General features: G+C 47.1%; 1 protein-coding gene across 1 annotated transcript in view; it reads right to left on the minus strand.

Moving 5' to 3' along the window:
* LOC8043670 (LIM domain kinase 1) overlaps positions 1-26,722 on the minus strand; it is a 66,309-nt gene that overhangs the window by 14,610 nt on the left and 24,977 nt on the right. Inside the window, exons 7-11 of the mRNA XM_040208513.3 lie at positions 24,697-24,794; positions 23,250-23,400; positions 11,360-11,638; positions 6,586-6,651; positions 1,913-2,170 (exon numbers count right to left, since the gene is read on the minus strand). Coding sequence (XP_040064447.1) covers positions 1,913-2,170; positions 6,586-6,651; positions 11,360-11,638; positions 23,250-23,400; positions 24,697-24,794 — 852 coding nt within the window. The remainder of the gene's footprint in view (positions 1-1,912; positions 2,171-6,585; positions 6,652-11,359; positions 11,639-23,249; positions 23,401-24,696; positions 24,795-26,722) is intronic.

Here is a 26,722-nt window from a genome sequence, read left to right on the forward strand (position 1 = left end):
TAAAACGAGCCGAGGACCGAAGATTTTCATTGTTTCTCAGGTTATTCGAAATGTATGAGTCGCGGATTACATACAACATTTTCGAGCCGTCTTGTGAAAGTCGAGTATTTTCAGGGTTCCACTGTAAAAGCCACCATAGCGGCACAGCATCACAGTCATCATTACAGCATAGCCAGGACTGAACCACCGTGAGGGCACGTAAAAAGCACAGCTTCCACTGTTACTTGCTGCTATGAAAGCCATCATAATAGCAGCATTGCATCAGAGCCACCATAGTGGCACACCCATCATGGTGGCACAGCCATAGTCATCATAGTGGCACAGCTACGAGGGCTGTGCCACTAAGATGGCATGCATAGGAGAACGGCCTCCATAGCGACTTTTTGCTGCGATAGCAAGCAATGCAAAGCAGAAACACAGCCATTAGAATAGCATAGCTAGGACTGTACCGCCGTGATGGCATGTATGAAGCACAGCTTTTATAGCGGCTTGCTCCTATGAAGTCATCCTAGCAGTATTGCGTAGCAGTGGCCGGTAGCGCGCACATTGCTTGCCTTACGGGGCAGGCAGACCACCAAGCGAGTATAAATGCCAGGAGATACGCAGCAGACGAGCAGTTGTGGAAAAGGGAAATAATGAACCGGCAAAAAAAAAGAAGGTGGAGGACAGCAAAAGCAAGGGGAAAGGCACGCACGCACTTGTAGGGAGAGCAGGGAGTGCCCACCGTGGGAACGGTAGCCTGCGCCCTTTCCCTGAACACTGTTGATGTTGCGCGACTCCCTAGCCCCAAAATAAAATAAGCCAAAATAAGTCAGCAAGTGGAGTGTGTCCACAACACGGCTTGTGCAATCGCACTTTAAACGCCTGATCTTTATTGACCTTTTTCTTTTGCAATTATTGCTTTGGTTCCATTTTTTTTTTTTTTTTTTTTTTGCTGTTTGAATTTAGTGAGTGTTCTAATTTTGTTGCTTGCTTAACTTTTTTTCTATGGATCAAAAGATTTTTTTTATGTGTCTAGCTTTTCAGTTTTTTCTTTGTTTTTTTTAACTTATTATTTTCATGTTTTGCCACTTATGCTGTGTGGAGGGGTCCAGGCTAGGCACGCGTGTAAGCGCGGTGGTGTTTGCGGTCTCAGCCAAATACGCTCTACTGTATTTAGTGGCTCTTGGATGCTCAATTTGGTAAGCTCCCGTCGTCGCGACCTTCGGTATTTATTAGCAGAGACGCCATGAAATTTCAACTCGAGCTTAATTTAACATATTTTTGTAAATCAAATTATTGATATATATATAACTATTTTTCAATCACCTACGAATTCAATATATCCGGGTTCGACTGTAGTGGTGCAATTACCATAGAGGCCCAGTCATTATACTCAAACAGCCATCATAGGGGCAACGCCCAGGGCTATGCTATTATAATGGCATGCAGAGGAGCACAGCCTTCATAGCGACTTCCTGCTGCAATAGCAATCAAAGCAATGCAGCAACACACAGCCACTACAATAGCATAACTAGGACTGTACAGCCGTGATGGCACGTATGGAGCACAGCTTTTGTAGCGACTTGCTGCTATGAAAGCCATCGTAGAAGCATCGCATCACAGCCATCTCAGTGGCACACCCATCATAGTGACACAACCATCATAGTGGCACGACTATCATAGTGCCACAACCATCATAGAGGCCCAACCACTATACTCGCACAGTTATCATAGTGGCACAGCCGAGGGCTACGCTATAACAATGGCATGCATAAGAGCATAATAGCCTTTATGGCGACTTGCCGCCACGAAAGCAATCAAAGCGGCGCAGCAACACGGTCGTCGTAGCGGCACGGCCCTCTTAGCCGTTTTACGACACATAGGGTTTTTCCAATCCAATGGCATTCAAACTCTAAAGACGTGAGCCCACCTCGCAGAGGACGATGCCGAAGGAGAAGATGTCCACCTTCTCGTCATACTTCTTGCCCGTCATCATCTCGGGGGCCATCCAGTAGGGGTTGCCCACCACCGTGTAGCGCTTCTTGCGCTCCTGCTTCTTGGGCACCCCCGCGGCCACCGGGCTGCGCTTGGCGTTGCCCGGCGCATACCGCCGTCCCCCCGATGGCTGGCCCGGCTGGTCACTCATGATGCGGGCCAGGCCAAAGTCTGCCACCACTGCCGTTCGGTCCTGCAACCACATTCCTTGCCGGTCAATCCTCCCAGCCAGGGTGGCCGGGACGTGTCTCCGGCTGGTACATTTACCGTGCCTTTAACCCTTACGCAGTCGGGAGTTTTTTTCCCCCAAAAAAACCTGCCCCAGTGGTTGGCTTTTTCTTGGGGGGGCCTAATGAGTTCCAAAGCATTGTACCACTGTGCTGCATTAAGCGTTGACCACATGCATACCTATACGCCAGATTATTGAAATAATTCATAAAAGCATTTCGTATGAGTAGCTCATTGTAATATATTTGATGGCCTGGAGTTTTATTATAATATTATGCACTGGAATAACTGTTTTGTAGTCTCTTAGTATATTTAATGGCATTACTTGTTTTTGAAATAATGAGGTTCAACGAGTTATAACTTGGAAATGATATTATCCTCAATGCTCGCTTTTGAAGCATCATTACCGGCTGCAAAACAACTTTTGTGTGTGAACCCCCAAGATTTCACACCACATTGAAGGTGACTATCAAAAATGCTGTAGTACTAGATCGATCTTAAGAGTTAGCAATAAAAATACTGTCTGGTTTTAAGTGTAGACCAAATATGCTAGTTCTTTACATACTGTTTCAATGTGCAAGTTCCAGATAAAAAAAATTGAAGAGCCCTTCCACTTTATGTGAAGATGGAGGACCAGCAAAGTTGTTATTTTTACGACGCCTAGGACAACCTCAAGGACGACTTCTAGGACGACCTCAAAGACAACGCCTACAGGACAACATCTAGGATGACCTCAAGGATAACCTCAAGGATGACTTTTAGGACGACCTCAAGGACGACTTCTAGGACGACACCTAGGACGACCTTGAGGATGACGCCTAGGAGTTTGAGGACGACTTCTAGGATGACCTCAATGACTTCTAGGACGACCTCTAGGATGACCTCAATGACTTCTAGGACGACCTCTAGAATGACCTTGAGGACGACTTCCAGACACCAATCGGGTGACGTCTAGAGACACGACCACACTGGCGTCGCAGATGCTTGCCACACGACGCTGGCCGCCGCGGGCTGCCGACCAAAACCAGTTTCCGCCTTTGGCAATATGACGGACAGCGCTGCCAAGCCAACCGGTCTTGCACGGTTCAGAGCTCGCCACTCCTCGCCACAGAAGAGAGGAGCCAATGGGAGGAGGCGTAGATAGTGACGTTGCAATGCCATGGCAACGCGCAAGCCGGTTCTCCGCGCGTCTCTCACGTTCCGAAGGAATGTAGCATTGTTTTGTTTCGTTTGCTATCCCCATTTCCCCCAATGCCTTTCCCAATGAAGCAATTCCTCGAAACTGTGCGACTGTTACCCTTTTTATATGACATGACACAGCCAGACTACCTAGATAAAGACGCTAAGAACAACCACTAGGAAATTATAGAAGAGGAATTTGGAATTACAAGTGAGTTTCTCCGTGGCACTTGTTGCATGCCGTGTGTGTTGTGACAGATGTCGTGTTGATTTTGTGACGCTCTCAAACGTAGCCTTCATTCACGCCATACCCTCCATCGGTCGGGCCAAAAGCTCCTGTAACATCGCTCAGTCCTAGCAGTGCCTAGAACAATGAATCAAATTATTTTGTCAGCCAAGTATTGATATTAAATGACTAATTTGAAAAGGTAGCAAGATCAGCATCTAACCAGCCAAGTATAACACACTAATAAGGATTGAATTCGCCATAAAGCTCAGTATTCATTGGCCGCCACGCTTCGTCCGAGCAAGGGAGGAATTTGCGCAGTTCCGTAAGTTGTCTTCTCCGCAGTATGCGTGACGTGCACCGTTGCACACGTCGTGCAAGATATTTCGGGCTTTCAACCGTTCCCGTCCGCTCCGCGTTTTTTCTCCTCCGTTTCGCCATCTGGCCGATCTGGCGAACCTACACGAAAGTCAAAGCCTCGTTGCGAAAGTACACAGATTACACAAAACCCTACCTGACTGAACCTACTGCTGCCGACCGTGACCGACTTTGACGATGACATGGCGCGCAAAAAACGGAAAGTGCTGCTTCTGCTAGATAACTGTAGCGCGCATGGCGTGCATCAAATCAATCTGTTGCTTAATGCGGTGGAAATCCTCTTCTTGCGCCGAACACCACGGCCAAGCTTCAGCCGATGAACCAGGGCGTTACTGCCAACTTAAAGGTCCATTCACGTCTCAGGGTTGTCGAGCGTCTCCTCTGATGAAGCCCTCGCGATGAGGCCCTCGCGAACTCTGGCCCCGTCAATGCGGAGGCAGGTAGCGAAAGTGACGAGAGTGACGACAACTCTGCAAAGAAGTCGGTGTCCGCCGGAACGGCTTTCGCCGCGGCGCAGACCCTCCGAGACTACTTCAGTGATGCCGAGCGGGTCGGACTTGGACAAAACCTTTTCCCGCACTTCGACGCAATCAAGCAGGCGATCATGAAGACGTCCTTACGCGGTGCGTACAGTCGCAAATCGACGACTATTCTGGAGAGCAGTAAAATAGCATGCTGAAGCAGCTAATTTCTCGCTTTTTCTTCGAAATTCACATATAGCGAAAAATGGATATAGCGAACCAATTTTAGATTCCTGCGGCGTTCGTTAAAAGTGGGCTGAACTATATCCTGTTTGGACACCCCTTTACTTCGGCGGAGACAGAATTTGACCTTACACTCTGCGGTTACATTTCAGGATATACATCGCGATCCCTGAACAGGTTACTCCTTGTGTTCTCTTTCCGATTTTTTTTTTTTTTATCGGAACGATTTTTTTGTAAGCAAAACAAACTTTTATTTTGTTATCTCCATTGTTTTCTTTTCGCAGGAATATACTGAAACTTCCAGGTTGCTCGCGGAGGAAATTTATAAACAAAGAAAAGTGTCATTCCCTCCTTTATTTTACTGTGTCATGGACATTCTCCAACTGTAAGGTCAGCGGAGACCGCATCATTCGAATAGGGGTAGAATGAATGATCGCGGAGCCAGCGTTGGAGTGTTTGAGGCGGTGGATGATGACTCGGTGTTTTTTTGGAAATCTATATTGGCCTAAAAAGTGGGATGGGGATGACTAGGGATATTACGGTATGTAGAAAAAAGAATTGGTCATAGCACAGATCTCTGTGGCACTCCTGTTCATATTTTCTTACTAACAGAATATTGTTCCCCAATGTTGACTCGTTGAAAGCATTGCCGATAAATAGCTCTTAAAACCGACAATACTTCCCCCCAAAAAATATAGATTTTGTTTTTTATGATGTTTTAATACTTTTTAATCTTTATATTTGATGTGTAAAAATCATTAGTGCTGGTTATAATAACGAAAATAGTCAAATACGCATTTGAAGACCTCCAGGCAACCCAGAACGGCATAAATTTGAGCCATTTTTCTCCGCGTGGTTCCTCAAGGTGCGACGTCGCCCACCATAACTTTTACGTTGACAAGTAGGCCTAGCCGTATCCTCTCCACCGAGGTCTTCTGTAGCTTTAATTTCTCACGGATATTTATTATGAAAAATATTATTTTCTGCACTGCGAAAGAGCACTGCTACACATCTATGGTAACATTCAGATGTGTTTCTCTTTTTATGTAATTTTGAAGCGTCTTCCAACTTTGTGCACAAGAATTTTTGTTCTTAATATTGTCATATCACAACCAAATTTGGCATGTATATACTTTAGAATGAGTAGAATGCAACTATTTATAGGTTTAGTTGGAATATATATGTTTTTTATATTTAAAGTTTCAGAAACATTTCTTAGCCCCTTGAAAAGGCAATTTTGCTACTTTTATTTACTTGAAAATGAAAAAAGTGTCGCACACGTTATTTTTGTTGTTCATTGGACTCAGTGGTTTAAAAAGAACAAATTTGTTTTTTATTAGGCTTTCTTAAGTGTGCTGCCATGCCTGACGTGTGCAAAAATACATGGTTTTTTTTCCAATGTACGGCCTTCAAAGGGTTTAAGCAGTTCATTGTGAGAACAGACATCCATTCTCTACAGAAGGTTGACCTTAAGTTTAAATAGACTGCTCATCGCAAGTAAAGAGAAATAGTAAAAGAAAAAAAAATTTCTGCAGGCTTATTGTGTTAAAAATTTTGCAGTGTGGGTTCAGGAAACATATCATTGGCACAGAATTTCTCAAATGGGAGTGGAATGCTATGCACTCGTCACCATGAAGTAACATGTATTCCCAGCGATACATTTTTTGTAATATTTTTTAAACCAGGAAAATGAAGTCTTTGAAAGTGTTCTAGTACTGTAAGCAGAGCAGAAGCTGCTTAGAGACCTAGATGGTGAAACATATAAAGTGCCAGTAAACAGATCTTATCTCCAGAAACCAAGCTTAGTTTAGGAGGATAGGCAGACACAAAACATAGAGTACCAAGTCCACAATGAGGAAATAAGGCATGGCAGTTTAATACAAGCAAGCTTACCTCCTTAACCAGGCAGTTGTGCGAATTTAGGTCCCTGTGAATGATGTTCATGGAATGCAGATAACACTGCAACGAAACAGATTCACCCGCCATTAGGCACAAAATTCAGGAATGTATTGCGAGACAAGCAACAGGAAGCAGCCTATGTATGCCGAACCCAGACACATCACGCACTCGAATTGTGAGATCATGAGTTCCAGTCAAGCTCCGATGCAGGACACGTGCGGTGCTGTCCCATTACGGGAATGCATTGCAGGAAGAGGCTAAAAGCCAGCCATACTACACATTCTGCGTTAAAAAATATCAGCGTATCTTAATCTTGCAGAAAAAGACTGGAGACACAGAACCTGAAGCACATTTTCAGCTGCACTGGGTTAGCATGACACAAACACAGTGTCACGTGATGCAGTGCCATGCGACACAGTCACGGTGTCCAGTAATGGCGCTACGTGACTGACATTATACCACCTGACCATACCAAGACACAGTGTCAGCAACGTTACTAGATCAAAGTCAGTTGACAAGCTTCCTAAAACGCCCGGCGTCTTTCCATGGCGCGTCCGCTCGGCGGCGCTCACTACGCTATCTCGCCCCGCCCGACGAAACACCGATACATATTGCCCGCGGTGGAAAGTGATTTTATTGTGGTGTCCGTGATAAACGTTAATATCGCACAAAAAGGGGCGTCGCTCAAAAACCGCTTTTGAACGCCGCTCTCTGTGGACGTTGTCAACTGATGGAACCAAGAATGTTGGATGCCAGGTCACGTGATGTTAGTGTCACTCAACGTCGCGTGCGCACCATCTGCTAAATTGCGTCCCGCCGAATTTCGCGGGTATGCGACTGTTTTTAACGGCAGTTTTTCGCGACACAATGGTTTTTTCATGACGTCGGGCGACAGTTTTGTCGGGGATCCCGGCCCCTAGAGAGCAGTGATGTGATTGGCCTAAGCCGTTTTGGAGCACCTATCGGAGCCAGCGTTTTGGAGCAGCAAAAGTGGCTTTTGGAGCAGCCAAAACAGTGTTTCGGAGCACCAAAAATGGCTTTCGAAGCAGATATTCTTAGAAAAATAAAAACATTCGTTTTACGTGCTGGACAAACGAAGGGCACTTTGCTCGCTGAAATAAACGAATTATAGTCAAGTTCGACCACCTAGGAGTCTTTCAAGATGCAACTGAAATGTCAATGACATGACAGATTTTGCAATGCTTCAGTTAAATGATACCTATATATGTACCCACAATAGATATATAAGAACCAGACTTCACATATTCAAATTTATTTGAAAACTAAACTTCAGATATTAAAAATTATTTGAAAATGACCAGCTTAGTAGTAAATATCGCAGCATTAGGTTGACTAGTGATATAATATAATAAATGGAAGCAGTCCCCGACTGATGAAACACATAGCTACTGCAGTGCAATGCGAAAATGCACACAAGAAAAAGGTGCATTATAACTTTTGGGTACTTTTTGCTTTTCGAAACTTTCTGCAAAGTTGCTGCAAGCTTCGCTTTGGCTTAGGCTAGTAATGAATGTCCACTTTCAATGTCTCCAAAGAGAAATTGAGACATCCCGTAAGTGTACAGTGCTGTACGCGTGCCGAGCAATTTTAAGAAACCGCTTGCCACCGTTTTACTATTTCCCGACGTGCCAGACTTTCGTCAAAAGTAAATGTAAAACAGTGGATTGCAAGCGTCCCGGCTGGTGCCTCTGTCGTGCAATCATGTTCGCATGCACGTCAGGGCAACTTCAGCAGGCTTGCAGCTGCACATGCTTCGTCGCGCGAGCGGACACGGCTGTTCGATCGAAACCGAAACCATGCCTCTTTGCTCCGTCGCCAACTGGTCTCCAAAAATGTATGTAAAATGTAACTGCCCAGCATGCAACAAAAAATAGTTCAGCGGCGCGTGCTTGCAAGGCCGGCAGGCAAGGTACAAGCTAAACATACAAAAAAAAAAAAAAAAAAGAATTTGAGCGCATTGATGCAGGACATTGCGAGTCAGGGTCAAAAAGTTCTTGGAGCCTTTTGTGCAACGACTGAACTCGAGACAAACAAGCGCGCTGTGCGGGTTCAGCCTGCAGACATTGCCTTATTTGCTTTAGCTCACTTCTCTTCACCAACTTTCTTGCGCGACAGATTTTTCATGTACCGGGGTCCCTCTCGAAAGAAAGCCAACCAAAAGAAACCTAGGTAATCAATACTTAGACAGAGCAGTCTTCGAACTAATGAGGGATTTTTTGTAGTAGCGTATGTTTTAAGGGGGGACGCGGGCTTTGAAAACCGGAAAATCGCGAAAAAGACGATTTCTAGAAAACCTTATTTTTCGGTTGTATATCTCATAAACTACCTTCTCTGTAATTATCAGCACCAAATACAACGGGGAAATATTTAAAAACAATTATTTACGAGGCCTGAATAGCATCCAAGTGACGGTCAAACGTCAAAATCAACCCCAACTTCGCGCGCTCGCCATTTTCGACGCGTTGGGCCGACGGCCGCCATCTTAGTCTTGTTTTGAACGTGAATTCTTTCTCTTTTTTTGCCAGCTCCTAAAATGGCGTCGGCCGCGTGGTTACGGCGTGGTCGCCGTTCTTCCATGTCGCAATCGCAAGAATGCGATTGGAGAGAGCGCGCGCTCGAGGAGCGTGCGGGGGAGCGCGCGACTGCTATTGGCTGGGACGCGATTTCTCCGCGCGCGGAGCGCTCTCCTCCTCCGTTTCTCCTGCTGTTGCCGCTTGCGTCGTCTGCTTTTGGTAGTGGTCTGCTTGCACGCGCTCTTGCTTTGTCAGCTCCACTTCGTTTTTCGCCATCTTTACGATCGTTTTCCGAACTTTCTTTGAGTAGTTTCGTGTAGCGTGCCCGTCTGTTTCGTGGTCGCACACGATGCGGGGTTCGAAGTACAAGACGGTGCACGCGTTTGGCGCGCGGAAGCGGTCCATGAAGTTAGTGCGGATGGCGAAGTTGGAAGTTTCTGCACGGCGTGCCGTCAATGATGATTGCGTCAACACTTCCAGTGATGGATTTTCTGTGCCATCGGCTGTCGTCGAGGAAGAACGCATCGCCCCGCTCACGCCAGGAGTACCGAGCATGCCGACCGTTGTGGTTCCTCCCGAGATCGCGGGTCCCAGCGCCCGTCTTCTGCCTGCCGCGACAAGTAGGAGCGCGTCTTCTAGCACCCATCTGCGGACGCATTTCCTGACACGTGAGGAGATCGAAGCAGAAGCTAGACATTGTGATATTGCTCAAGCCGAACTTGGAGCTATGCCAGCAAACTGCACTGCATGAAGCGGTGTTGAGGTTCAACGCCGGCTGCTACAAGGCAACTGCAGAAATATTGGTTGCAGTGGGACTTCAGCCGACCCATCTAGCCCTCCAACGAGCTGCCGAGAAAGATGCCCTACGTCTGCACAAGGCCAGCAAACGACATCAAGAGAATTTGGAAAGGCGGAACAAGAAGAAAGTGCGCAAGAACACTTCTGACTATTCTGCCAGGGTCATTCTAAAGCTGAAAATCTGCGTGCAACTTTCAAGTGCCGTTTTCTCAGAATGGATTTTTTCACTGTCGTGGCTGCTCGTCCCAGCGATATCTCAGGAACTGATGAATGGATTTTTGTGCTGTCTTTTTTATTCTGTTCTCTAATAACTTTGTGAGGGCATAACAGAGCCCTTTTTTTTAGAAAACTGTACTAAAAATTTATAATAAAAAAATGAAATTTGGTGAATGTGGGTTTCATTGACTACACAAAATTCAAAGTTGCGTGAAAATTTTTCAACAAAGAAATTTAAAAAAAGGGCTCTGTTATGCCCTGGGGAATGTATCCAGGGGTCATCATAACAAATTTTACGCCGCTACTACCTTTTTCAAATTCTCCAGACCTGGGATAAGGAATGCATATGGACGATTTTGATAAATACTTGTAACTTGAGAAATAATATGCACAGCTCCATGAAACTTTGCAGTTACTCTTATGTCTGTGCTATAAACACATTCTGTAAATTTCGTTCAGATACCTCTAGAAATAAGAAATTTCATATTTATTCCCCACCTCCTCCCTTAAACAAGAACAGGAATGTTGATGAACATGCGGCGGTCCTTATGTTTCAGTTTAGGAAGCTCCATATCTGTAGCAACGTGCGGACTGGTAGGCAGGACCAGATATAGTTTTCCCACGGCCGTTGCTTGCAGAAGCGAGGGCTTCAGCTCAAAAAGTAACTCCCGCCGCGCAAAAACTTAATTTCGTTTCAGTGCGACGGCATGGCTGGTACCCAGCACGTTAGCGTCGGAGCGTCCGCACACGCCCGCATCTACCGTAAAAATTTAAAAAAAAAAAATGCGAGACGACATTTACGAGACGACCAGAGCGCGAAAGAAGAGACAGCGGGAAAAACCAGGCGAGACCGGATGGGCGATTGATGTAACTAAAGCAAGGGTGCAGGCAAGCTGGTTCAATACTGAGATTGGAGTTTTTTGCCTGTCCTACATCCCTTCTTTTCCCTGGCTCCAGGGTTACAATGTCACGATTGATGGAGAGTACTTTGTGTCGGGTGGCCGCCTGCGCTACCTGGCACGCATACTCAGTTACGGTACTCAGTTTAGTTTCGGTTTTGAAAGGCAACCAAAATTGGTCCTTTGGCGCAGGCTTGGCGCAGATTACCCATATTTTGGCGAAATGTAGCAGGATGTAGCAGGGTTAGCCCCTTGGCGCAGCAATCACATCACTGTAGAGAGGTTCCTTGTAACAGAGAGGGCTGAGAGGCGGGGGCGCACCATGCCGGCGGCAATGTCCCTGGCCAGGCCGACCCTCTGCTCCCAGGGCAGGGGCTCGGAGGAGTCGTGCAGCAGGGCCCGGAGGGAGCCCCCGCTCACGTACTCCGTGACCAGGTGCAGCCGCTTGTCCCGGTACAGCACCCCGATGAAGCGCAGCACGTTGTCGTGGTGCAGGGACCGCAGCACCGCCACCTCTTTGAGGAAGTTGCGCTGGGCCTCCTCGTCCAGCCGGTGCAGCTCCTTCAGCACCATCACCTCCCCGGTCTCCCGGTGGGTCACCTGCAGCCAGGGACCACGACAGCACTCGCAGTTGCTGCAGTACAGTTTCTCCGCAGAGGCAGGATGTCTTTAAAGCGGTGGTCCCCAACCGCCGTTTCAAGGACCCCTTCTGGATCGGCGGAAGTGATAGGGGATTGTGGGGTATTGGATGATTACAATGTCAAAATGGTAAACAGAGAAAAAAGATCTATTGGTGGATCCTTAAGGAATGCATTAGCACGACCCTTGGGAAACGCCACAGACGTCCCCCTTTGAGAAACGCCAACGCTGACCCCTTCCTCTCTTCATTTTTGGCTTCTTTATTTCTTGCTGCCTCTTTTTAGCTTCAATGCATATCAGTATTAGCTTTTCCCAAAGGAGGCCATCTGTGGCATTTCCCAAGGGTCATGCTAAGGCATTCCCTAAAGATCCAACAACACTGATGGAAGCAGCATTTGAACCTTTTCTAGCAGGTTCTGTAGCATTCAAAATATTCGTATGGAGCAGCATTTAATGCTTTTGGAGCAGTTGCAAATGAAAAAAAAAAAAAAAAAGTGATTGCATATCTAAATGAGTTTGTCTGTGATAATGATTGCCAGCTCCCCTTTGATACTGGAGCATATTACTGATCACACTTCGCGCTAAAAATAAATAGGATGCAAAAGGAACAGATAGCCTTCTTTTTTTTTTTTTTTCAAAATTAAGCTCTGGTCAGAGCAGGGTCCATTTGAAACGGACACTAAAAATAGTTCTAAACTAAATCATAGCCCAGCCCTTCAGCAGCAACAAAGCCTCTCTCCCATCCCCATTCTACACTCGGTAGTTTAATTGGCCTGTAAATATAATTTCTGCAAAATGAAAGCAAAAGCCAGCATATCCGCTACACCAGGAAAAACACGCCCTCCAAGTTTTATGAACTTGCCAAACTCAAAACTCTATCATCATAAACTACAAAAACAACCACTGAAAAATATTATAAAGCCTACACTTGCACTTTAAATGTGACACTGCTCTTCAGCGGCATCGGAACTAGAGTTAAATCAAAGTTGACTGCTCGTTATTCAACAGCTGCACAAGAACTACCGTATTTATTGAATAGAGACCCATGTTTTTTCTAGGGTTATCATTGTCTTATATTTTTTTTTCGGCTGTTTTCTTTTTTTAATTATTATTAGAGATTAATTTCCAATAAAGACAAAGATGGTTGATCTGTAATAATCCTGAGAATTAATTCCGTGCCTAATGAGCTAACCCTCCAACAGGTCAGCCGCTGCTCCTAGCACTCCGGTGCAAGGCGGTGAAGCCCGACGCATGCACGCTCAGGTGTGATGAGATGTAGTGAAGGTTGACGGGAGCGGCACAAGTGTCGCGGTACTCAGCAGTCACGGCACGAAGACATCTGGCAGACATGATAATCGAAGGATTTCACCAGGAGCACAAGATCCTGGTTCTGTCTGATCACAGCATACCACCATCTTACTATTTTGCAAAGTTTTCTGGAGACTTTTAGTCCTGACCTGGCAGACATCGTCTGGTAATTTAGACCAGGGGTTCTCAAACATTTTGGTCCCACGGAACCCCAGGAAGCCTCAAAAACTGCCACGGAACACTGTTCCCCCCCCCCCCCCCCCCCTCCTCTGTATTTGGCAACCGAGAAGCGACAGATGCACAATTGTAGGCAATTTCGCTTGTGTTGCTTCCCATAAATCCCCACCACATCAATTGCAATGTCAGTACAAAGTGAGATGAAGGCGCTTTGCATGGTCCTGCCGCACAGCCTGTGGCGGGGGAGGGGGGATTGGGGGAGGGGGGGTGGCATTTTGAGTGTTCGCGGAACCCATGAGACCAGCTCGTGGAACCCCTGTGTTCCCCGGAACCCAGTTTGAGAACCCCTGATATAGACGATGTCGACGATCGACTGGCGACTGGAATCCCTATACTTTGTTTCACCTGAAGCCGACACTACAGCCTACGCCTACTCTACAAGCCAATGGGACAAATTGAACGGCATAAAAGCGCGACATCATGGCATTCATCTCTCTCTATGTGCTTTTTGATTGGCTAAACCAATCGGGTGCGGTGAATGCCCTGTGACTCGCGCTTTTAGTATGTATGTTCGATGTTGTATGCATTCGAGCTTTCGATTGTGCTCAAACCTAAGATAAAACAAATAATACGGTGAGTAGAGACACCGTGAAATATATTCGTAACATTTTTTTCCTTCTACTTTTCTGAATATTAGGGCCGACCAATATTAAATTATTTTTATACAGTCGACTCGCGGTAATTCGAACAGCTATAATTCATACTTTTCGGTAAATCGAACAAAACGTGAAGTTTTAGTTGGCCATTTGTATTTACTATAGCATTTTCTTTCGATAATACGAGCTGCACCCTCTATAATTCGAACTTCACATTGTTTCGTATTCAATCGGCTATCGCTAGAATTTCATCCCCTATTAATTTTTTTTTTCTTCCTGAAATACCGACGAACAATAATCGGGCCCCAAAATAATTCTTGCTGCTCTCACCACACGCTGTTGGCAACCTATGCCTGGCTACAAACGGCTTTGGAAAAGACGAAGCCATAATCCGTATAGCAATCCGAAACTTTGTCGCAATGGCGCGGCGTGGGCCGTACAGGGCGCTAACATTGAAGGAAAAATTGGACCCGATCGGAGATATCGAGCGCGGGGTTAAACTGACAGATGTAGCCACGAAATTTGGGGTTTCAAAAAGCACCCTGTCGACGATCGTAAAGGCGAAGAGCCGATTGCGCCAGGAGGCGGAGGACTTCACACCAAGCCGAAAGCGTCTACGAAAAGGAAACTTCCCTCAGCTGGAGAAGGCGCTTCTGATGTGGTGCCATCAAGCGTGGGCGTCGAAAATCCCGATCAGTGGGCCCCTTCTTCGGGAACAAGGTCTAGCATTGGCTCTTCGGATGGGCCTTGTCGACTTCACCGCCAGTGATGGGTGGATCGACAAGTTTAAGAAGCGCCACGATCTGGTGTTTAAAACCGTCAGTGGGGAGTCGGCGGGTGTCAACACGAACGTTACGAAGAGCTGGCAGGAAACGCGCCTTCAAGAAATCTTGCGTGACTACCAGCCAGCGGACATCTACAACGCAGACGAGTGCGGACTGGTGTTCAAGTGTCTGCCAAATAAGACCCTGCGGCCTCGTAACAGAAAGTGCGCGGGTGGCAAGGCAAGTAAAGAACGTTTAACGGTACTGTTTTGCACAAATATGGATGGCAGTCATAAACTACCACTCCTAGTTATTAGCAAATCTAAGAAGCCGAGGTGCTTTAAAGGCATCCGCAGCTTGCCAGTAGACTATGAAGCTAACGCCCGAGCGTGGATGACGCAAGAACTGTTTGAGAAGTGGTTGCGCCGTACCGATAAGGGATTACAGAAACAGAACAAAAAAGCCTTGCTAGTGCTTGACAACTGCACTGCTCATGGTGTAGTCAAGGACTTGCACGCAATCACTTTGGAATTCCTGCCTGGGAACACAACCTCCATCCTTCAACCACTTGATCAGGGCATTATTAAAAACCTGAAGGTTTTGTACCATGCTCGGGTGCTTTCCCGAATGTTAGTATGTATGGAGAACGAGAAATCTTATGCTGTTGACGTTCTGTGTGCAGTTCACATGCTGGCAGCAGCATGGTGTGATGTAAGGGCCACAACCATTGCTAACTGCTTTGCCCATGCAGGATTCTTGAAGGAACAATGCCTCGGTGAGAGCTCCGACGACAGTGAGGTTATGCAAGATATCAAAGACCATGATGCAGTGCTCAGCTCTTTGAAGGAACATGGCCTCGATGTTGATCTTGCAGAGTATGCTGCAGCGGACGATGATGTTGTCACCTGTAGAGAGGCAACTTTGGACGATATTGTCAGGGAAATTCGGGCTACTGAAAGTGAAAGTGATGAAGAGGATGTTGCTTCTGCCCTCGAGAAGCCGCCAGTGACAGCTCCAGAGGCACTGGATGCAGTTGACAGACTCCGACGCTTTCTGCAGAGTCAGCAAGAAGCCAACTCACATTTGCTAGCCCTTAATGCTATTGAAACCTTAGTTTTCAAGTCTGCTACTAAAAAAGTGCAAACAACTCTAGACAAGTATCTACATGCACCTTCCACACTGTAAATAAACTTAATTTGTTTTAAGAGCATGTCATGTATTACTATAGCCTTAGAAAAGATGTTTATTTACCCACTTTCTATAAATCAAACTTTCTTTAATTCAAACACATTCTTCGGGCCCCAGAAGGTCTGAATTACTGAGAGTTGACTATATTTCGCTTTAAGCCCATCCTGGTGCACTTATACACCAACTCATGTTTACAAACAAACCGGAGCGCCCCTAGCGGACGCCACCGGCGCCGCGCATGCGCGGTGGATGGTGGGCAAGAAGCCCGCCGTCGCCCATAAACAAACCATTGAATTGCGTTGTTGTCGGCGTCGGTGGGAGTCCCCGTGCTCTTTTTCGCGTTGGAATTGTTGATGCTACGTCCTCCTAACAATGTCCGACTACTTGAGCGGCTTCAGCAAAACTAACGAGGCAAAACTTTGCGTTAATAATGTGACGTGCGCCGATTCATTTCACGTGGACGCCGCAGAATGGGCGCTAAAGACTGACTCCCACGATGAGATTCTGCTCGCTGTTTTCAGACGCGACGTTGCTCGGACTGCAAAAGCGTGAACCGTAGCTGAGATGGTGGACGTCGATACTGAAAACCGCAAGTAGAATCGGGCATTACAAGTCGGTGATGGCCACTGGTAACAATAATGATTAACATCTTCTTGTATCTGTTTACACTTAGCCTACTTACCCCAACCAACCTTCAAAAGTGTTTTGAGGCCTGCACTTAGTTCTTATCGCAATTACCGGGTCAACGTTTGGTTTCCAGGCCGCTGTCGTTCGAACGAGCTGACGACAAAAAGCATACAAGTTTGAAAGAGCAGGCGACAGTTCGAACGCATGCGTAATGGGGTACGGGCAAGAAGCACCGCGTCCCGCGTCAACAAACCACTCGAATGTCACGTTGTCGGCGTCTGTGTGAGTCTGCCAACTCTTTTTCGCGTTGAAATTGTCGATTCTACGTCCTCATCGCAATGTCTTACCACTTTGATCGCTTAAGCGAAATTATCAAGGCTCGTTACGCCGCTAACCTTTCCGTAAAAAATTTGACGTGCGACGATTCATTCTGTAGTAAAGTGGTTAGTTCGGCGAGTTGGTAATGATTGAACATGGTTAAAATTGCGCACAAATAGAAAGGTACAAAGAAGAGGTTCGACGATTCATTCGCATGAACGCCGCAAAATGGACGCCAAAACCATGATGAGATTCTTCCAGCTATTTTCGGTAGCGACGTCGCTCGTGTTGCAAAAGTGTAGAAGGTAGCGGCGATGATCGACGTCGATACTGAAAATCGGAAGCGGGAACAGACCAAGCGTAACAAGTCGGTGATGACCACCGGTACCAATGATCAACATCTTGTATCTACTTTTTACACCGAGCCTACTTAAGTCTTTTGAGGTCTGCAATTACTTCTTATTGCAATCACCGGGTCAAAGTTTGGTCTACGGGCCGCTTTTGTTTGAACGAGCAGACGACAAAAAGCGGACGTTTGAAAGAGCAGACGAAAGATCGAACGATCAGGCGGCCGTGTGAATTTAAAGACGCACTGAACCCGTGGGTGGTTCGGACAACTTGGCGGTTTTCTCTCGTTTATGTTGGAACAAAGCAAATACATCTGGCGACCACAAAGTGTTGCCCGCGCACGCAATCGTAGTTCGACAGCGTCTGGTTTGCCCTTTTCACGACTACTATCCACGTTCTCGCACGAACGGAGGGGGCAAAAACACATGAAAACTGATCTTCAAACCTTTCCAGACTCTCTTGGTACAACCACCGTTGCAGCATTTTGACGAGAAAGCAGGTTTTTTGTCTCGTTTCTTCCAAGGGAACACAGGAATGCATGTCTGGCACGGCGGCTTCTGCCCACCACCACAGACCGGAAGTGCGTCCGGCGCGCCACCACCGCGGCGTGACGTAGGAGAGTTGAGTTGGTGTATAGTGCAATTTTGATCAAAAATGACGCTTTGGTACAATATGTAGCAGACTTTCGTTCATGGCGCAATTTGGCGCAAATGACGCAGCACCTCCATCACTGCAACAATAGATCTTCACTTCTGTCGCACACACACCGGCGTCGGCTTGCCGCTTCTTGCGCCGCGTTTCGGCCAGACGAGTTTGGCGCTGCTTCCGCTCCTCCGTCTCGTTCGCTCGTCTTGCAAGCTCAGCAGCGGCATCCGCTACCCGACATTGCTTTTGTTGCTCACCGGTTTCCCACACGCACATTGGCTTCCACTCCGTGATGCCATTTCCCCCTCTCCTTTGTCCTTCACTATGAGATACTGCCTATGTCCTCTCTATGCAGTGCACTTCCCTTTCCACTGTTTTGGCCACAGAAAGAAGCCGTCAGCATTTCTCTGTCATGCTAACGCAAAAATAAAATCTATACAAACCAACCCTAAGGTCACACACAGGCCATGACATGATCTCTTGGCCTCCAGCCTGGAGGGCCAGCTCACTCGACTAAAAAGAGCCAGTTAACAGCCTTTACACTTAAAAAAACTCATCGTCGAGGGTGCGAGCATCCAGAAGCCTGCTCGGCCAAAGGAAATTTGCCACAATACCATACTACCATAATGCCGGGCACCATCTAAAGCTAGTAGCTCTCTGCTTCAATACAGAACTGGTCTTCTCGTGCCCATTCGAGTTGGACGCAACGTGCCATCAAGTGAACACACCGACACAAACCGAGACTCAGTGTGCCAAGAAGCGCTCGGAACCTTTCTTCCCCTGCGCAACCGGACAAGCCTATTCTGTGCCCCTCTCGTGTGAGCCAAGTATATATTGGACAAAGGGCGCTGCATCAAGAACCGGTTGCGCGAACGCGAGGGGGAGGTGGCAAAGAGAGAGGCAGACTCGTAGCATTCAATGGCTATACATGTCGGAGCATATTCGCCCTTTTCGTCGGCCCGTTTTCTGGGAGCAAACAGAGGACGGTACGGGCGCGCGGTTGTAAAGGCCTATGCCATAAAACAGGGGACTCGGAACGTATCGTAGCCATCTCTCTCTTTATCGGAGAGGAACAGAACGTTCCCGAGACCGGAAGTGACGGCCTCGGCAACAAGGAAGAATGCACGATTATGAGACGGTAACCACCCCCCCCCCCCCCCCCCCTCCACCACTTTTCCCGTTTCTTGATACTTCCTGCGCTCAGTTAAGCCGCTGCCAGGTGTCGCCTTTGACCCCCCGGTTTCGGTTGGGACTGCGCCGGGGCAGCCTTCCACTCAGAACCAGCGCGACGTGGGCCCTCACTTCACTCACAAAAGTCCACTGCGCATTCTTTTGGACCTCGCACCGTTTCAAAGGATTTGGGATCGCTGAAAGAGCCTTAAAAGAACTTCAAACTGAAAGAGTGAAGCGTCACCTGCTCGCAGCGATAGGCGGCACGCATGGAAGAGAGCAGTCAATCGCGGGACGTGGGCAAACACGACACTTCCGAGTGTGGACGGTTTGGAGGCGCGAGAGAAATTCGAGTTGCAGGACGACTCAATCGTTGAAGTCACTGCACTGGGGCAGATCGCGTGGCAACTTCTAATTCAGTTTTGGGAAATTGTTTTTTACTTAAAAAATACCGAGTTCCCAAGTTCCGTATCTTGAGGGCAGCGTCCAGGCATAGTTTTTAAACGTTTCTGATAATAAAAAAAAATATCATTTTGACCTGACGGTGGCCCTTAATAGTATATTTTTTCTAATCAACCTTCAATCTTGACTGAGCCATGTCTTGTCTACGTTTTTGTCCCTGTTTGTTCAGCGTTTCCACCCAACAATGTACCAACTAGCCCATCTTTCAACCTTAATCAACATATAAAAATTAATCTGACTTATTTAACCCCTTGAGGAGTCTAACAAAAAAAAAGCATGATGACAAGGTCAAAAGTGGCTGTAGATCTTAAAAAACACGATTTCAAAAAAAGTTTTTAGGGGCGAAGCTTCTTAGAATCCAGCCTTGTGCGGAATCCGTGCTCACATCGATTGCCATCCCATCTGTCTTCTTAAAAACAGAAAGAAATGTTTGCATAGCCGACATGATTCGAACCTGTGCAGGGAGACCCCAATGAATTTCTAGCCCATCGCCTTAACCACTCAGCCACGACTGCAAGACGAGTAGGGGGCTCTGAGATCTGGTAGTAACTTAAGAGCTGGGGATGTCATGAATGAAACGTTGCATGTAGCCGCTCAACGTCTATACAGGAGAGGGCGCTGCGGTCAAATGCGTATATAATCGCGTTAAACTTTGCATGCATTGGCTCGACGTTTATAGACGAGAGGGTGCTGCGGTCAAATACTCAAAAAATCAGTATCATCAGCACCACCAGAGCTTCGCCCCAATCAACATCATTCACCACGTGGAGATGCGGTCATTTTTTAAAGGGACACTGACACCCTCCAAAAAAATTTTTTTATTTTTTGCCAGGCGCTTCATTATGGTGTCGGAGGACTACCCAATCAATATTTTGCAACAGAGTAGCGTATTTCTTTAATAAAGCCAAAAGACGCAACTGCTCGAAACCGAAACCGAAACCCGACGGAGGTCGGAGAAGTGGAGAGAAGAGAGTGACTGGCGGAAGTCACGTGGCTACACCCGACCGTGCGTTTTTTTTTTTTTTTTCTCCTCTCCGGTAGCAGACGACACGACATGCGGCGTGCGATGCGGCGTGCGATGCGGCGTGCAGGAAGTGCTTGCCGTGCGATTCTTTTGCAGTTATGTTTGTTCCGCTCGTTGTTCTGTGCTCCAAGATGAGTTGTTTTGTACATTGAGGAGTTGGAGATGAGTAGTGAGTGCCCGTGGTGAATTTCCATGATCGGCTCCGAAAAGAATAAACCCAAGATGTTGCGTGAAGAGCTGGCTCACATGTCCTGCATCCGAAACAAAGTGGCATTGTGCGACAGAGTTTCCGAAAGATCAACGGGATCGGGACCAATGGCTGGCCGCAATTCCTGTAGAACATTTACGGGCACCTCGGAAAGCGGACGCTACCTGATTTATATGCTCCTTGGATTTTGTGGAAAGTGATTACATTGAGTTCGCAGGTGTCAAAACGGAAATCCCATACCGTTTAATTCAGCGAAGTATCGTCCACAACATTTGTTTGTTATTTTTTTGTTTGTTTCTTCAGTGATGATTGTAAAAAAAAAGAAAAAGATATGTAAACATCAAAAAATGTTTGAAAAAAAAAAAAAAAATTCACGGGGGATTGAACCCGGTTCTACCATGTGTAAAGCGGACGTCTTTCCCACTGAGCTACTGGGGCATCTCGTTTCTGGTGGATCTCTTTCCTTAGCAATAATTCAGCCGGTAAACTGTAAGTTGGAAAGTTTCCTGTCGATTTTTCTTTAGCAAAAGCACTCCCGGGTCGAAGTCGGGAAGCACCACGCTTTGGGGACATTCGCACCTAGTAAAGAAATTGTATGCGTGCATATTCAACTCGAAGTAGACACGTCGTGCTTGACGTTTGCGCGAGCGTTGTCTTCAGCCACGAGAAGGGAGCGACGGCTCGGCGACGTCTTCGTGCAAATCGGCTTGGTGGCCGGGCGTGTCGTACGGGATGAATACCAATTCTTTTAATCAGTCCCAAATGTCTCTTTTAACGGTAGACAGAATTCGCCGGTACCGCGAACGACAGTTCTGAAATAGAGGTCCCACGCCCGTCGTCCGCTGCCATCGCCGTCCCCGCGAGTCCCACGATACGCGAAACGACGAACGCGCAGAATGCTTCCGGTTGTCTGTGGAACTTTTTTTTTTTTTCTCAACGTATTTACAGCTTTTTAGAAGCCACAAAAAATGGGTTTCATATTTTTTTCTATTTTTAATATTGAGTGTGTGCCTTCAGTGACCCACGAGTTTGATTAAATTTGGTGGTCGCATCGATACCTTAGAAAATGGCCCGTGACCGCGAAGAAGAGAGTGAGCGAGACTCGAACCGGCCAATTCTTGATCGGTGGTTTTCGGGCGGAAAGAAACCGAATTTCGAGCCGCAAATTCTGTTCTGGGTAGTTGAGCTCTCATATGTCACGTACAACTAAAAACCTCGGCGAGCATAAATACCCTGTCAGTGTCCCTTTAAGTCCTTTTTTCATTTCAAGGTGCAGCGACCCATAAGGCCTCCACAAAAGAACCAGCTGCTGAGCACCGGACACTCAAAGCTAGTATGTCAAAGTTAAATTTTGATCGGTTCGGTTTTGTTCTAGTTCCACACTCTGCTCGAGACTTCCCTCAGTCACATGCAACCACAATAAACATCACAATATTTGAGAGGCAGTAAAGCATTACGACCATTGAAACACTGTCACAAGCAGTGGAAAAACTGAAGCGGCTTCCAGCGACTCTGGGGGTCTCCGACGTCGCAGCTCTCCGACACTGTTCCTTCAGATTCAGTCCAACTACGTACACTTTTCTCAGCACAAAACACTCACTTCTTCAGCGAAAAAGCTTTTGGATGGAGTCTTAAACGTGAAATGAAACTCTTCGCAAGAATATTATTTGTTTCAGGGTGGCACTGTCCTTAAAGGGACCCTTGAGACACTGACATCCCCCAAAAATTGTTTTTATCTTTTTGCCAGGCAATTTAACATAGTGTCAGATGACTACCCAATCAATATTTTGCCACAAAGTCACATGCATTTTTAATGAAGTAAAAAAAAAAACGCAACTGCTCGAAACCGAAACTGGACTGGGGAGGAAGAAGAAAAAATTGGGAGGAGAGCGTTGCCAAAAATCACGTAGCTGTGCAACTTTTTTTTTTTTTTTTGATCAACGTTTTTGCAGTTCTTTTGAAGCCAGAAAAAATGGGTATCATATTTTCTGTTTATTTTTAGTATTGAGTATGTGTGTTCAATGACCCACGACTTTGATTATCTTTGGTTGTTGTTTCTAAACCATAGGAAACGGCACGTGACCACAGAGAAGAGAATGAGCGCGATTCAAACCGGCCAGTTCTTGATCATAGGTTTTTGGGCGAAAAGAGAACGAAGTTCGAGCCGCAAATTGTGGTGTGGGTAGTTGGGCTCTCATGCGTCATGTACAAATATAGTCGAATCTCGTTAATTCAAACTCGAGGGGGACCGAAAATTTGTTTGAATAAAGCAGAATTTGAATTACCGGGTGTTTCCTCCCATAGAGATGCATAGGATGGGACCTGCATGCTAGTTTGAATTATTCGCAAGTTTGAATTAAGAGAGTTTGAATTAATGAGAGTCGACTGTAAAAACCTTGGCGAGCAATAATAGCCTGTCAGTGTCCCTTTAAGGTGAAGCGTGCGACGTGGATGGTCCAAATGCTTAGCTGGTTCGGGTCGTGCCTGGCACAGCACACACGTAGTGTAGCGTAGACGACAAAAGTGTCGAAAACTGGGCCAGTCGGTACCGATTCGCGATAAGATGGAGCACACAAAAACACGAGTATGAAAGAAGAGTGCTCGTTCAAAGCGTTGCCGGAAGCGGACGTCTGCGAGAAACCCAGAAAGGTGGGCGAGCGCCAAGGCGGGTACGCACCAGGTACACCTGGCCGAAGAAGCCCTTTCCCAGCAGCTTCCCTTGCACCAGGTCGGACGCCCGGAAGATCCTCTGGTTCTTTGGCTCGATGCGGAACGACTTGGTACGACTCAGGTCGTACGTTGGCTGGCTGCTGCACGCAGCGGGGTCACTGCAATGCAAGGGGTTCGGGCTCAGAACCGCCAGCCTGGCCACCGTGACGACAACAAAAATGCGGCCGTCACAATTACGACTGATGTGGCAACTGCAGTAAAGATAAAAACGTGTTTCTAAAAAGGAAAGTTTAGTTTACCGCACAACACTGGACGTTCGTGGTTTTGGGAGACTGTTATCGTACTCGGCATCACCACTATCTCCCCAAAGAACACTGCCAACATAGGATATCATGCCAAAGTACACTAGAACCTCGTTTACAGTTTCTCGGTTAATGCGAGTTCTTGGCTCTTGCACTCAAGAATGCCGGTGCCGTTAAACTCCAATAGGGATATGTGTAGCATTCACCTCCCGTTTACTGCATCGCCTTCACGGCCGTTGAGTCCAAATGTTTATTGCTCTTGCCCAGATGCGGTTGGCCGCCCAACGTGACAAGTAAGGTCGCCTAGTCGAGTCTGCCTCTTTCTGTTTTTGCTGTTTACCCACTTACGGCTCTTTGCATCACTCCACTGCATTTCTTGACTCGCACATTCTTTGCAACAGCCCAGTTCTTTCACAGTGAAGCTGTTCATGGCTAGGGTCCGTGGCTTTTTCGTGCGTGTCAACAAAAACTCGGGTCTTGAGTGATGCGATAATAACCCAATTCTAGACACTCCAAATACACAGGGTGTCTTTTTATTATATAAAGGATCTTTTCGAAAAGAAGAGGGTGACCACTACATCGATACCATATTCACTGCATGTGCGTCGGGCTCGGCGGGCATTTCATGGGCGCATAACTGCCACAATCACTAGAACCACTAACTAGAATTTGTTAACTTTTTTTTATCTATGATCCGACGGGTCACGTTCCAATTGTGGTATTGACCGCAATTATTATTAGAGGCAAAACCTGTTTAAAAACTTTTGCAAAAAGGCAAGAGAATTTGACATATACTCGTCTATCGGTTTTCGTGTTTTTGCCGCTCGATTACGAAGCTCTACGTAGAAAAAGCACAGCGAGCCCTGTCCATAACCGTGCGTAGAAGAGTGACAAATTCGTTTCAGGCACCCCGTCAGATATTTCGACAGTGTGCCATCGGCACATCCACCGAGAATGTGCAGCCACTGTGTACATTTACCTAAGGCCTCCACTCTGAGCAATGAAGTAGGATTTTCAAAAACATAAAACCAGCAATATTGAAAAAAACCCTCGCTGATGCTCGTCTCAGCACAGTCCTCCCTTCGCGTGCCAAGCCTGCAAGAACATCTTTTGAAGATCCGTTTTCAACAGTGCTTCAGTCTCCGTGCTCACCTGACTAGCAGACGAGGCAGGGAGGAAGACCGCTCTCGGACTCCACTTGTCCTCTTGAGCTGGCGCGACCGGGCACCACTGCTACCACTGCTCTCCTCCTACCCGGCATTTTACCGAAAAAAAGAAAAGTCAAATTTAGAGGTTTTACGTGCCAAAGCACTAAAGGGCGTCTGGCACAGCCCAGGACTGAGGACTAACTTCGACCGTTTGGGGATCTTTTGACGCGCAACCGAAATCTCAGTTATACGGCGCTTTCTCCGCACAAGCCTTCTTCAGAATGCAGGCAACTTGGCAGAGATTCGAACCCACCAACTGGGGATCCGCACAACGGCGCTCTGTGACGAAGCCACCGAGGTGGCTCGAGCTTTATCAAGCGCCATAATCTCAACACGGAGCCTCTCACTATGAAAAATGAGAAATCATGACTGGAAAAGGGGCCTTCATGCTTTCTCTGCTTCGTAAATCAACAGCGGCCGAACTATTGCCCAGGTGCTGGCTACCTTTATCAGAGGTAGACAGAATCAGGTCTGGCAAAGGTGTATCAAAAATTGCAGTTGCATTGAACACAACTGCAAATATAGCGGCACTACAATGAACTCACTAACTGGCAAAAAATGTGCTGTAGTTGAGACTACCAGTAATACAGCTAGCCTATACCAGAGCTTAGGGTGCCCAATTCCACTTCTGTAGTAGTTGCCCTGGTGTCATAGCTGAGAGAGCCATTACGCGTTACATCTATTGGCAGATGTCTCCCGGGACCTTTCGTATGCGCCGCCGCCTCGCCATGAAGCAAGTTCTTTCTCTTTTTACAGCGAAGCTGTGATGCGCTAGGATCTGGGAAAAAATGCGTCCACGAATGTTGAAAGGAAACTCCCCACTAGTCGTGCAAGTATGAATAAATAAAAAGGAAAAGAGGGTGCAACCAGCCTGAGTCAGCCTTCCGTGGCATTATTAGATAGTGAGGTCCTGATCCCTTGTTATCATCTCTAGGCATCGTCCTCGAGGTCGTCCTAGGCGTCATCCTAGAAGTCGTCCTAGACATCGTCCTTGAGGTCATCCTAGAGGTCGTCCTCTAAGCGTCGTCCTTGAGGTTGTCCTAGAGGTCGTCCTATAAGCGTCATCCTAGAAGTCGTCTTAGACATCGTCCTTGAGGTCATCCTAGAAGTCGTCCTTCAGGTCGTCCTCTAGGCGTCGTCCTTGAGGTTGTCCTAGACGTCGTCCTCGAGGTCATCCTAGGCATCGTCCTCTAGGCGTCATCTGAGAAGTTGTCCTCTAGGCGGCGTCCTTGAGGTTGTCCTAGACATCGTCCTAGAGGTCGTCCTAAAAGTCCTCCTTGAGGTCGTCCTAGACGTCGTCCTCTAGGCATCGTCCTAGACGTAAGAATAACAGTTTCGCTGGTCGTTTATCTTCACGTGAAGTGGAAGGGCTCTACGATTTCTTTCTTTTACTTTCATTTTCATCTGTGTTCTTCTGGCATATGTGGTATGTGCCAGTTGTCGCACCCCTTGTCTCCAGGCTGTGGTCCCATCTGACATCCAAGGCACAGGTTTGAGAGCACCACGGCATCCAATATGAGGACCGTGTGGTATTCGATCACCAATCCAACGCCAATGTAAGATGTATGCCCACACTTGTGCCACGTACCGTTAACACCACAGCTACGTCCTTGCAGAAAACTTCTCTCGATCTCCTCGTACGCTACCTTTACAGCAGTAGCTGGCTCTGCGAAAAACCCGTCCAGGTTCTGGGCCTGCGGCTCTTTAAAAGTCTTCTTCTTCATCACAGAGAAGTCTTGTGATGAAGGCCTCTAGGGGAAACATTCATCACTGCCCAGAGATCATGGAGAGCTGTCTGCCCCTTCCCGATTTCCTAGGTGGCCATCATGGCTTGAATGTTCACTTCAAAAGTTGTGGAGTCTTGCTGGCGTGGCAAACCCCAAGCAGAAGACACAATGCCACAAACGGCACACACAACCTCCACTGTGGCCAGTCCAAGCTTGGTGCTCACTTGGACTGTTAGCTTGGGT

The sequence above is a fragment of the Ixodes scapularis genome, unplaced genomic scaffold (assembly GCF_016920785.2).
Source record: "Ixodes scapularis isolate PalLabHiFi unplaced genomic scaffold, ASM1692078v2 PGA_scaffold1__304_contigs__length_218370807, whole genome shotgun sequence".
Classification (NCBI taxonomy): Eukaryota; Metazoa; Arthropoda; class Arachnida; order Ixodida; family Ixodidae; genus Ixodes; species Ixodes scapularis.